The 14,041-nt window shown below is 42.7% G+C and overlaps 1 protein-coding gene across 1 annotated transcript in view; it reads right to left on the reverse strand.

Moving 5' to 3' along the window:
- Nucleotides 1-389: 389 nt before the first annotated feature.
- The window catches only part of fam110d (family with sequence similarity 110 member D), a 45,439-nt gene continuing 31,787 nt past the window's right edge, over nucleotides 390-14,041 (reverse strand). Inside the window, exon 2 of the mRNA XM_069896126.1 lies at nucleotides 390-4,659. Within this exon, the coding sequence (XP_069752227.1) occupies nucleotides 3,293-4,378 (1,086 nt within the window). The 5' untranslated portion in view covers nucleotides 4,379-4,659 and the 3' untranslated portion in view covers nucleotides 390-3,292. The remainder of the gene's footprint in view (nucleotides 4,660-14,041) is intronic.

The raw sequence follows: 14,041 nt of genomic DNA on the forward strand, positions 1-14,041 counted from the left end.
CACAAAATATCAAACAGAACTCCCTTCATGTCTTAGTTCGACTGGAAGGGGTAATGCAGAATAAGAGATTTAAACTAACTGTATTCAGGAGACATGAAAGCCATTCAGACATCTAAAACGAGAGTGGATGTTATTTTATCAGTTGATCTATCTTTCAACTCATCTCTACCAGGTTTCTGAGCCAGGGGAGGGTTTCATTTAGTCCAGTAGTTTTCAAACTTTTCCTTTGCACTCACATACCATTTTAATTCATCCCTTTCTAATCACTAAGGATTACTTACGGTGGCATGTGAGTGCAAAGAAAAAGCAAAATTTCTACCCTGGGCCCTTACCTTTACCACTGAATGTTTCCTTCTCCTCTACAATCCAAATCCCACCCTTCCCTTTACCAGAACCCTTTCCCAGTTTGGTTTGTTCTCCAACCAACTTCAGGTCTTTGCAGCAGGATTCATATCCAATATGACTCAATTAAGCAGGCAAATCCAGAGAGAGAGATAACATTCAAAAATTGTAAGTCATTAAGATGAAAATTTATTCCCAAGTCTCCTGGCCTCAGAACTGATTCACAATCGCTACTCTCTGGGAGAAGCAGTTCCTCCTTATCTGTCTTAAATCTACTCCCCCTAATCTTGAGGTAATGTCCCCTTGATCTAGTCTCGCCTGCCAGAGGAAACAACTTACCACTTACTATATTATCATTCATAATTTTATTCATCTCCAGAAGATCTCTCCTCATCCTTTCAAGCACCAATCATTCCAGGCTTCTCAATCTCCTCATTACATAATCCCTTCATTTCTGGAACCAAATTGGTGAACTTACTCTGCTCCGCCTCCAAAGTCAGAATATTTTTTCTCAAGCAAGGAGACCCGAATTGCAGGTCCAGCCTCACCTGTACAGATGCAGCAGAAACTCCCTGAACTTAAATTCATTCTCACCAACATCACATTTTCCTCCCTGATTCTCGATGCACCTGCAAACTCACTTTTGGTGAACCTGAGGAAAGGCAGAAAGTTACAAGTATAGAGAAACCTTCAAATTTATTTTCACAGATCAAACCAACACATTGCCTTGGTCCCACCAGCCCACCTCAGAAACAGACCTGAACACAGAATAATCAAAACTGAACCCTTTCTTTAATTTTTAAATAAAATGTAATTTAACTTTTGAAAAGTTTGACAATTATCCAGGAACAAACAGGATTTCTTTCACTTAGATTCCTTTGAAAAATGATTAATGTTTAAAAGCTACAGTTCAAGTCTTGTTCAGCATGGCCACTTCGGATTGGTCCCAGGATCATTTCTTCACTTCTACTTGTATAATATAAATGAGGCAATCTGTATGGTTTTGCATCAAGGTTTTCAAAGGTATTGGGATCTGGGTTCCTATCCATTCCAGAATATGCCACTTAGTACTAATGCATTGGGGGGGGGGGGGGGGGCGGGGTCCTCCATCTAATAGCCAATGGGTGCAGTAATACACCAACGGCCAATTAATTGTCACCTTCAATGTTCAAGGCTGCTCTTGGGGTGGTACCCAATGTATCATGTTGGGATTTTGCAGAAGTAATTTTACTCTTCCTCCAAGTTTTCCTTGGCATTGCATGTCAGCTCTTGCTGAATGAACAATATTCTTATCTCCAGTCAGAGCATACTATCAGAGGCACTGTTCATCCTGTATATTTAGACCAGGCTCACCACTAGGTCAACATAAAAGATCCACAGGCGTTATTGTATAGAACAGCAGGGATGATCTGGTCAACCTTTGTTTCCAATCAACAAATACTGTTTTGCTTTTTGGGGGGGGGGGGGGGGTGGAGAGGCAAGTTTGATGTTTGGCCATCACTATTCATACATTGCTACAGTGATTAACAACAGTACCAGTAAGTCCTCCTATTTGTGAAGGTTAGGGACATAGTCTTTTTTGGTAACACCAAGAAAAAACACCAGTAGTATCAACATCACTGGCTGCAAAGTTGACTGAACTATGGATATCACAAGTTTTACCTCATGTGTTCCAGCTTCTGAAAATCAACCGAAAATCAAAGTATTCTGGACCCTGGCTCAGTCTGTAAACCCTACCCGTGTTCCTGACCATGACCTCAACCTTGGATGCAGCGGTATCACACTCTGCACCTTGCTCCGGCTGAAAGGTAGCCCACCATCTGATCCTTGGTGTTGCAGACCCCAACCCCAGCTCAATCAACGTACATTGATAATATTCCAGCTGTCCACCATAATTGACCTCAAGCATTATAGGAACCTTGCAGGAAAAAGCTAAGGATCACATGATACAGGCGAGTTCTTCACCACCCCCCCCTTACCTGTTCGGGTCATGCAAATTCACCCTTACAGAATTCACAAATCATGACCCAAAAATTGGAGACTTGGGATAAAATTTGCTCCGATGAAATTTATGGAAAAAATAGTAAAAACATTTATTTTTTCCCTCAACTTGTTTTTTGTGACGTTCATAAATGATGTTGCTTCACATTGCAGAAAATCATGACACGGACCATTTACAAGGAACTCAATATCCCACCACCCCATAACACAGGGTTCACTCACTCCCAGATAATACATGACTGATCAGGTGCACACAGATAGGAAGAAAGTGGATAACAAGGAGTTAGTGAATTCATAGGCTTTAAAATAGTTTGGGGCACATGAAGTGATTGTACAGGCAAATCTTCCTCATGGACTGGTCTTGGGCATACACATTATTGATTTGGGGAGGTTAAATGGAAAGTTTTCTATCCCCAGATCATCTCCAACATTAATATTTTTTAAATTTTAACAAGAGAAAAAAACGCTGAAACAAGGTCATACCATCCCCAATCTCATCTGGGCTGATCACATTTAAATACTGCACAAAGGGAACATGATTTGTTTAATGACTTCAAATAAGACTTTCAGACCAAAGCTGGAGAGTTAAATAATGAAAATATTTTTTTAAATATTTGAAAATTCAATCTGTTCCAATTTCCTTCTCGCAAATGAGATGGTAATGCAGGGCAATTATTGTCTTTGCAAATGGAGTTAAAATTATAGCATCTCCTCTCCTCCCTCCTCTCAGTTAGTACAATGCTATTACAGTGCCATTGTCCTTGGTTCCAATCTGATGTGGTCTGTGAGGAGTTTGTATGTTCTCCCCATGACCTGCATGGGATTCCTCCGGGTGCTCCAGTTTCCTCCCATTCTCCAAAAACATACGTGATTTGTAGGTTCATTGGTGTATTTGGGCGGCACGGGCTCATGGGCCAGAAAGGCCTGTTAACATGCTGCAAGTCTAAATCTACACTGTTGACTCTTTTGGTCTCTCATTGGCCTTTTTGCAACCATACAACCACTTGATGACGCGTGCGTTCCTCTCAATGACTGATATCCCAGAAGAGATTTGCTCATGAATTTCTTCTTCAAAGAGGCCTTCTCCATCTTGACTCCAGCGAGAAAATTCGCTGCCTTCGCTCTCAGTCATGCCAGCATTCTGAACTCTGGGCAAAGTGGAGTCTGAGTTGAACCGTGCCAGGCCAAGATGTTCTGCCACATCCAGCTCGAGGCCACAGTAGTTGAAAAACCTGTTCTTTTCTGACAGGGCCACGGAGTGACGTAATGGGGGGTCAGAGTTTGAATGCTCAAAAGTCCTGGTCCTTAAAGTTACTGGCCCAGGAGCTCCAGAAGTGTCACTTGGAAGGTTTTGAGCATCAGTGATGCGGAGGGATGAACAAGTGACTTCATTGTGGGAAAAGAGTTCAACACAAAGATTCTCATCTTTTGCTACATTGCGGTCATTGAGATAATATGGGTTCAAGTTACCTTCAGGGAAGGACTTGTCATCCTCCTTCAGGATGATTGGTAATTCCAGGGAGACCACCTCTTTATCCCTCATTGACCCCTGAAACAGTCGTCGAATGAAGTTGTAGCCCCTGGAGGTCTCGTTGTTTCCCATCTTGCAATCCCGTTTCTGTCGGTAGATGACCAGGGAATCAGGTCTCATGCCTCTCTTGGAGATAGTCCTCCTGGTAACCACTGTGTCATGGGATGGCTTGTCCAGCAAGACATTCCTGGCATTGTTAAGTTCCTCCATGTTGGTATTCTCTTTCCTAGCATGAAGATCCTGGCACAAGCCTCTGGTTTCCCGCGATCTGACCTGGTTCCCAGTAAAAGGTGAAGGTGGTGCACAAGGCTCAATGATGGACTCTTGTTTGGCAGCCATTGCTTGTTGGCTTTTAACATACTTGGGCTTGTCTGCTTCAAGCCTCTCAACGGCACTCAGCGCCCTGCTCCTGTTGTCACTTTCTATTTGCTTGCGGAGATATTCGGGGCCTTTATTCAATAGCCTGAGAGGTGGGGGGGAACTGACCGGAGTGACTGGCTTCATTCTGCACCTGTTAGAACAATACAAGGAACCCAGAGCCAAACCCAGCAGAAGGATTCAGACCAACAGAGTCATATCCAGGTCATTGAAACCAAGTCACCTGAATTCTTTCTTATAACAATCTTTCTCTGGTGTGGTTAAGATCACACAAACTCCTCAATAGACCTTTTGTTGTGAAACTCAGCAAGAAATGGGATGAAAAGCTTTCTCAATGAATCCATTAAGGCTCTTCACTCTTGACTGGAACACTTCACCAAACTTCCCCATCAGTTCCACACGTCCTCCTGAAAAATAAATCAAAGCACATTGTACGTCAGTTAAAAGCCTCTGGACTCGACCCTTGAAGCCACTTTGTCTTTCCGTGCTGACAGATTCTCCGAAGCAGCACCACAATGACTGAGCCAATGGTGTCTGCAGAGCTGACTCAAAGACAGACAATGCGCACAATGAACTTCTCAATCTGAACCCAGTAAAACAAGCCCAGCACAGCCAAGAGAAATTCTTGAAGCACATTATGCAGTAAGCCAAGCATCTCTCATTACTTCCCATTTATATAACCATCCATACCTGCAAAGTACTTCAAAAATCAAGTACTTTTTTTAAAATGTGAAAGGCATGTGAACCATTTTGTGCATAACAAACCTTTGGTTTATAATTCTCATCTTCAAATGCTATTGCTTCAATCCCTCCTTCCACCATTATCTTTGTCACCTGCACCAGAATCACCAAATTCTATTGAGCTCTGTTCCATATAACTATATAACCATATACAGCACAGAACAGTCCAGTTTGGCCCTATTAGTCCATGCCGGAACAAATCCCCACCCTCCTAGTGCTACTGACCAGCACCTGGTCCATACCCCTCCAATCCTCTTCCCTCCATGTAATTATCCAGTCTTTCCTTAAATGTAAATAACGTCCTTGCTTCAACCACCTCTGACGGAAGCTTATTCCACATCTCAACCACCCTTTGCGTGAAGAAATTTCCCCTCATGTTCCCTTTATAATTTTCCCCCTGCAATCTCAAACCATGGCCTCTGGTTTGAATATCCCCCACTCTTAACTGAAAAAGCCTATCCACGTTGACTCTCTCTGTCCCTTTTAAAATCTTGAACACCTCCATCAAATCCCCCCTCAATCTTCTACGCTCCAGAGAAAAAAGCCCCAGGCTGCTCAACCTTTCTCTGTAACTCAAACCCTGACATCCTGTCAACATTCTCGTGAACCTTCTCTGCACTCTCTCTATTTTGTTTATATCCTTCCTATAATTCAGTGACCAAAACTGCACACAGTATTTCAAACTTGGCCTCACCAATGCTTTGTACAATTTCATCATAACATCCCGACTCTTGAATTCAATACTCCGATTTATGAAGGCCAACATTCTAAATGCCTTCTTCATCACTCTATCTACCTGAGTATCAACTTTGAGGGTACTATTTACCATAACTCCTAAATCCCTTTGTTGCTCTGCACTCCTCAGTTGTCTACCATTCAATGTATATGACCTATTTAGATTTGCCTTTCCAAAATGCAACACTTCACAATTATCCATATTAAATTCCATCAGCCATTTCTTAGCCCACTCCACTAGCTTTCCTATATCTCTTTTTAAGCTACAGTAATCTTCCTCACTGTCCACAGTACCACCAATCTTTGTATCATCTGCAAACTTACTTATCCAATTTACCACCCCTTCTTCCAGATCATTAATATATATAACAAACAATAGTGGACCCAGGACCGATCCCTGAGGAACTCCACTAGTCACCGGCCTCCAATTTGACAAACAATTTTCTACCAGTACTCTCTGACACCTCCCATCCAACTATTGCTGAATCCATTTCCCTTTCCAATATCTACTTCATATGGGAACAGGAATTGGGTTTCAAACCCTTCATGCCAGCTCTGTCATGAAGGGCACGGTAGAGAGCAGCAGATCAACAAAAAGTCCTTACACCAGCCGGTCGGTCCTCTGGTTGACAAAAATCTCAGTCCCATATTGAAGTGAACAACAGCGCGCAGTGCCTTTTGCAGAAGAATTCTTCCACCTGCTGGTTTTCTGAAATGGGCCAGTTCCCAGACCATTAGAAACATCTCCATGATCCCCTGAACATTTCAGAATCTTTGATCATATTGCCCCTCTGACCTTTAAATTGCAGGAATGATAACCAGAGTTCAGTCCATCTCTCTGTTTAACCCAATGCTTCTCAACCTTTTTCTTTCCACTCACATACATGTCATAAGTGCTCTGTGATTAGTAAGGGATTACTTAAGGTGGGATGTGGGTGGGAAGGGAAGGCTTAGAATCACTGCCCTAGACCCAATTGTTACTGAAATATTTTGCTTAAAAATTGTCATTGGCCCATTTTCCTTTGGAGTTATGAAACCGTGCACATTACGTCAATTAGGTACAATTAAAACAGTGGTTTTCAACCTTTTTTTTCTACCCACATACCACCTTACTAATCAGAGAATAGCATCTTCTTTCTTTGGCTTGGCTTCGCGGACGAAGATTTATGGAGGGGGTAAAAAAGTCCACGTCAGCTGCAGGCTCGTTTGTGGCTGACCAGTCCGATGCGGGACAGGCAGACACGATTGCAGCGGTTGCAAGGGAAAATTGGTTGGTTGGGGTTGGGTGTTGGGTTTTTCCTCCTTTGCCTTTTGTCAGTGAGGTGGGCTCTGCGGTCTTCTTCAAAGGAGGCTGCTGCCCGCCAAACTGTGAGGCGCCAAGATGCACGGTTTGAGGCGTTATCAGCCCACTGGCGGTGGTCAATGTGGCAGGCACCAAGAGATTTCTTTAGGCAGTCCTTGTACCTTTTCTTTGGTGCACCTCTGTCACGGTGGCCAGTGGAGAGCTCGCCATATAATACGATCTTGGGAAGGCGATGGTCCTCCATTCTGGAGACGTGACCCATCCAGCGCAGCTGGATCTTCAGCAGCGTGGACTCGATGCTGTCGACCTCTGCCATCTCGAGTACCTCGACGTTAGGGGTGTGAGCGCTCCAATGGATGTTGAGGATGGAGCGGAGACAACGCTGGTGGAAGCGTTCTAGGAGCCGTAGGTGGTGCCGGTAGAGGACCCATGATTCGGAGCCGAACAGGAGTGTGGGTATGACAACGGCTCTGTATACGCTTATCTTTGTGAGGTTTTTCAGTTGGTTGTTTTTCCAGACTCTTTTGTGTAGTCTTCCAAAGGCGCTATTTGCCTTGGCGAGTCTGTTGTCTATCTCATTGTCGATCCTTGCATCTGATGAAATGGTGCAGCCGAGATAGGTAAACTGGTTGACCGTTTTGAGTTTTGTGTGCCCGATGGAGATGTGGGGGGGCTGGTAGTCATGGTGGGGAGCTGGCTGATGGAGGACCTCAGTTTTCTTCAGGCTGACTTCCAGGCCAAACATTTTGGCAGTTTCCGCAAAGCAGGACGTCAAGCGCTGAAGAGCTGGCTCTGAATGGGCAACTAAAGCGGCATCATCTGCAAAGAGTAGTTCACGGACAAGTTTCTCTTGTGTCTTGGTGTGAGCTTGCAGGCGCCTCAGATTGAAGAGACTGCATAGGGAATAGTTAAAGTGGTATGTGAGTGGAAAGAAAAAGGTTGAGAACCACTGATTTAACCCTTGGTGTCCAGCTATGATTGTTAAAACTTTCCTGCAATCAGACAAAGATCAATATCCTTCATAATGTACAGTGCCCAGAGTATTCCAGATGCTTCTTCATCAGCTTACTCAAACACAGCTACTTAGGAGCCTTTTCTGCTCACCTTTCTCCATCCCCCAACCAGTTTCTCTGCTTTGTTTCTCTTTAAGAAAAGAATGTCATACAAAATGGTCTGATAAAAAACATTGAGAATTTGGAGAGCATGGAGCCACAGGATTTTAGACCATAATCACCTCCAAACCATTCCAAATGCTTTCAGTGTCTCCTACTGCTTTTTATAGTGAATGACACTGCACTCAAGCCCAATTTTCTTACCCCACCCTCCATGTGGCAAGGGCATAGTTATAAAATAAAAACAAAGATCAAAGCTGATGAAACCTTAATGACAAGCTTTTACTTTATATAGAATTACTTGGAATTTCATGGTGCAAAAATGGGGCTTTGATTTTTTGGGGATTTAAGTGATAATAACCAATAAAAAAATCCCCACACTTATATGATTCACTTTTCACTTTCTTGTGTTTAATCATTCAGGTGCCTTGCCATTCGGCATGGGCAATCATGTCTCTCCATCCATCAGGATCTATGAGCCTCCAAATTGTAGTTGTTGCCTGCTCTCTTCTCCTTTGGTGAAGGCTCCATCTTTGAGCTGACAACATAGTCGATGTTGAGTTCATGATGATACAAGGGAAAAAATACTGAAGTGGCTTCCTGTTGCCCCCTTCTTCAGTTGCAGTGTTCATACTGGGTGGGTAACCCTGGCCATTGATCAGTAGATTCATCCAGCGCTTTTAGTTTTACAACCATAAATTCCAATTTGTAGAATCTGCAATAAAATCTACCAGTAAAATTCCTTTGGCAAAATATCTTATAATGTCAAGCATTTTGCAAAAACAATGGCTTTCAAAATATGGACTGTGTGCACAGACAACTGAACAATGACATTTATTTGTGACAAGGTAGTGGGATAAACTGGTCGATGATGTAATTGGGGGTAACTCAGATGAAGGGTGGAAATTGAAATAGGAAATGCATGGGTAGTAATGAACTACAGAATGGTTAGGTCTCATTTATTGGCAATACCAATGTAGTTGCATTATGAATGCCGAAAGTTGAAACACCTACTCAAGTAAATGGAGATATCCAATGGTACAAAAAATGGCTATAATTGAGGGGGAAAAATTCTCCAAAATATAAATTGAATAATTTGGCTCTACGTGGGAAACACAAAAATAAAGTGTTTAGTCCAACTGATCCATACTTGAAACAAGCTTTACACAGAACACTTCAGGAACAGGGAAGGCCAAGTCCAGTTTAACGGTGGCGCCTCTGTTTAATGACCTTTCTCCTATTCAAAAATACTTAATTTATTCTATTCCAAGAAGAATAATGCAAGTTTCCCTGTTCACGTAATGATATTCCACATCCCTTGAGAAATTCTTGTAAATCATCTCAACCTCCTCCTCTCCAGCTCCCTGGTACCTTTCCTGAAGCTGCAGTAATAAACACAAAGGCCAAGGCCTAACTAGAGATTCATAACCTCCCTGGCGCTGTGAAGAAGGCCACAAAAAAATGCAAGATAGAAACAGAAATATGGTCTCTGGTTCTATGCATAAACTTGCTAGAGAAACTCAGCAGGTCACACAGCGTGCACGTGAAGTAAAGCGATAACCATTGGCCCTTCGTTAGGTGGAAGCGAAAACAGATAGATGCCTATATATAAAGATGGGGGGAGGAGGAGCAGGTAAGAGGTAATAGCTGGATACAGGTAGAAGAGAAAAAGGCTGAGAAGTGATGGAGAGAGGGCAGTTCTTTGATTGGAGAGGGAAGGGAAGGGGTGGGGAGCTGGAGGAAAGGAGAGAGAGAGAGGGATAGGGAAAGAGAGATGCTGGAGAGGTGTTAACAGAATAGGGGTCTGGTTGGAGACTGCCATGTCTGAATACAAGATGTTGTTCCTCTAATATGTGGGTGGCCTCATTTTGGCAGTGCCTGAAGGTATGGACAAACGTCAGTGTGGGGAATTGAAATGGTTGGCCACTGGGTTCAGAATGAAGATGCCCAACAAAGTGATCTTGCAGACTGCATCCAGTCTCACTGATGCAGAGGAGGCCGCATCAGGAGCACAGGACGCAGTAAATGAAACCAACATATACTGTAGTTACATACAGAGCAAGGGGCATTATTTCACCAGAGGGTGATTCAATCATGGTGTTCAATGGGAGCAAGAGCTCAAAAGGAGAAAGACTGTTGGACTGTGATGAGGAGGCAGGAGACAGGACGAGCTGCAGTACTTTTGTGCAGAACCAATGTTTCTTCTGTCCTCCGACTCACAATTGGAAGTCGGCAGCTTTTCATCCGTTAATTGCAATACAAAAAACATATTGAAAATGCATTTCCAGCATAAGAATTGATTGCTTCAAAGAACTAAACTAATGATCATGCTCCACACAAGACTGTTCAAATCAAGTCATCTTTATTTATCTTTCATACTGTGACAGATTAGCTGTATTTTATTTTGTATATATACATATATATAGATAGGTTTTAAAGGAGATAAATTGTGGCAGGTTTTTTTAAAGTGTAGGTCATACATATACTTCAAACAGATTTCATTTAATATACTGGAGCTCCGCTCAAGCCAGACAGGCTGGTTCCAAGTGCCTTTGCAAAAGCTTTGGGGATTGCCTATAGAGATTGTTGTTTTGAAAAGCAACAGATGAAAGAACTTGGAGAATTAGGTCCGGAGCCACAGGCTGTCTGAGTGCAGTTTGCTGTTCTAAGAGGGTCATGTGGTTTTGCAAGCAGAGGGAGTCATACAGGCTTTTCTCTGAGAGAGAGATAGAGAGAGAGAATTCAGTTCTACAGTACTACAGTCAGCAGCAGCTGGGACTGGATCAGGACAAGCTGGCAAGCTTGTGGAAAAAACCCATTTTGAAGACGGGTTGTGAGTTCTTAGTTCAGCCTGGTCAAAGTCCTTGTGGTCCATGCAAGAGGAGAGGACTGGCTGCCTAATGTTTCACTTGAAATAAGAGAAACAAAAAGTAACTCTGTGGTGACCTGAAAGAAAGAGGTTACCACCTGGAAAACCCTGATGGGGCAAGTTTCTTCGGCAAGACACTGACCGGGCTGATTAGAAGGAATCAGTTTGTGTCCAGCGAACAATAAATCTCTCTCTGAAAGCTGACAAGAACCTTCCTGAGCAGTAACCATTTACCTTTCAAGCACCACAGCCTGGTGAACTTAATAAATGTTAAATTCTTTGCACATTATAAGAATTGCTCGATACCATTGAACTTGGAGGAATGAGAAGTGAGATTGGACTGTGAATCAAAGAACCTTTCTGAACTTACATACACTTTACATACATGTGTGCTTAGAATTAGAAGGGGGGGGGGTTAAGTTAATAGTAATAAGTTAAAGTTCAATCCTGTTTTCATGTTTAAAGATAATTAAAAGCAACTTTTGTTTAAGTGGCCGTTTGTCTTGGTGAATTTCTGTTGCTGCTGGGTTTTGGGGTCCTCTGGGGTCCTCTGCTCGCATGGTAAAGATGAGAGTGTTTCTCCAGGACCACAGAGCATATTTACATAAATATAAGTTCAAATAAAAGTTAAACACATTGAAATATTAAATACTAAGGTGATACAGTACAAGTCCATGGTACCCGATCCATATATGTTGGGGGAATTCAGGAGCCTGATAGCTTGGTGGAAAATAATGTTGCCCATTCTGGACATAAGGGCCTGACTGCAACAGTACTTCCTATCAGATGGCAGAAGGGAGAACAGTTTACATGAGGGATGTGTGGAGTCCTTCTCAATGTTTATTGCCTTTTGCCTGCATCAAGTTGTAGATGTCCCTCATGGTAGGAAGAGAGCTCAATGATCTTTTCCGCTGACTTCACTATCCCCTGTAGGGTCTTGCAGTCTAAGGAGGTATAGCTACCAAACCAGGCGGTGATGCAGTTGCATAGGATGCTCTCAATATATCTTCTGTAGAATGTAGTAATGATGGAGGGTGGGAGATGAACTTTCCTCAGCCTTTGCAGGAAGTCGAGGCTGGGCTTTCTTGCACCCCCATTAACAATGCCCTCCATTCCTTCCTCAAGCACTTCTTCCTTAGATGGTGCGCTACTCATCTCAACTACCCCCTCTTGCATCGAATTACACATTAGCCCTTTTCACATTGGCTAACTGGTAAATTGGCAGTTCAATGAACTGGTTCAAAACAGCATATTTGCTGTTCACACTGGACCAATGTTAATCAGTTCTCTTCACCCTTTCACACTCACCACCTGGCACCCCAGAGCAAAGGCACGACCATCCTCCAGAGGTGACGACCTCCATACCCCCTGTCCTTTTCACACTGGGCTAACCAGTACACCTATTCAAAATGAATCGGTGATGATACACCCTCCCTAGGCACTAGGCGGTTCATCCCCGAGCGATATGACACCCGCGTGTGGATCGCGAGCATTCACACTGGCACATTAACCGATAGATTGGTGGTTAATTACTGGGGTAAAGTGCCAGTGTAAATGGGGCTAATACCATTCCCCACATGGACAAGTTTCTCCTGAATACCCCATGAATTTATTACTGCCTATCTTACAATCAGAGCTTCAAGTTCTGGTCTGGCCTGCAAGTAGAAAAATAGGCTTTGCATCTACCCAGCAAGTCCTTCAATAATTTTGAAAACTTCTCTCAGATCACCCACCAACCTTTAGGAGAAAAGAGCCACCACTTGTTTAATCATTCCTAACTTTGGAATTTACTTTCTCCAAGTCTCCAATAAAACTAGATAGTCTGATCCCTAGATCTGTATCTTGACTATCCACCAATAGCTCAATAGTTCTTGCTTATTACCCTGATACCACACAAATGATTATCTTCATTGGCTCAAATATTAAACCAAGAGTCTGCCTGCCTTATCAGAAATAATCCCATGGCAGCATTTCAAAGCAAATGGAAGAGTCCTGCATGTGATCTAGAGGGTTGATCATAGAGGGGAATAATAACAAGGTGCCACAGTGGTGGCAATAGTGTAAATAGAAATGAATGTAACAATGTGCAGTGGTGGAAATGTATGGGTACGAAATTAAGGGTGGGAAGAGACTGTGCCTAGATTTCCTTTTGTAAATAATTTATCTTGAATAAAGTCTATTATTGCCCAAAATAGTATCTTTACCTCCTACGGACCCGACGTGACCTGCTGAGTTACTCCGGCATTTTTTTTTTTCCCCTGGCATTCTTTGAAATGTCCTGAGGTTGCAAAATGTACTGCCCAATATACCATGTCTTGCCTATTTTCATTCATCTCTCAATCCCCCAATACCAGTTTGTTTTAGTTAATCGTGAGGACAAAATTGAAAGAGAACTTGCATTTCCCTCTTGCCTTTCGAGATCTTAGTATGTTGCATTTGACTTTATAGCACTTTAAATGTGGTCCTGGCCATATGGGGAAATCTTGTATGCAATGCGTACCCAGCAATGAGTGAAGTGGAATGAGAAGACCAAGCTCAAGTCAACCAGGCCATTGCAATAACTTCTGATCACACTGCAACAGTGCTTTAGGAATTTGAGGTGGAGACATCTTGGGTTAATTCCATTTGAACACCATTTTTGACAGGGCATTGCACTTGCGTGACAACCCAGATAATGAGCTCAGAATTCTGCAAGGGCCTTCAGTCTTTGGCCTTCAGTCTCATATTTAATGTCAGAGTACATCTACAACATCATATACAACCCTGAGATTCTTTTTTACTGCGGGCGAGGCAGAATTGCCACTTTTTGGTAGTGCAAAAAGAAACTATACATGGAAACAAATGAAGAACTGTAAACAGATAATGAATGTAAGCAAACAGACTGTGCAATACAAAGAGAATTTTTTTTTAAAACTAATAAAGTGCACAAATAAGAATCCTCAAAGAGGTGTGAAAAATAAAAAAATTTAAAAAAAAGAGTCCCTGATTGTGTTTGTTATTGAGGAGTCTGATGGTGGAGCCATCAGACT

This window comes from Narcine bancroftii, chromosome 8 (genome assembly GCF_036971445.1).
Source record: "Narcine bancroftii isolate sNarBan1 chromosome 8, sNarBan1.hap1, whole genome shotgun sequence".
In the NCBI taxonomy this organism is placed as follows: domain Eukaryota; kingdom Metazoa; phylum Chordata; class Chondrichthyes; order Torpediniformes; family Narcinidae; genus Narcine; species Narcine bancroftii.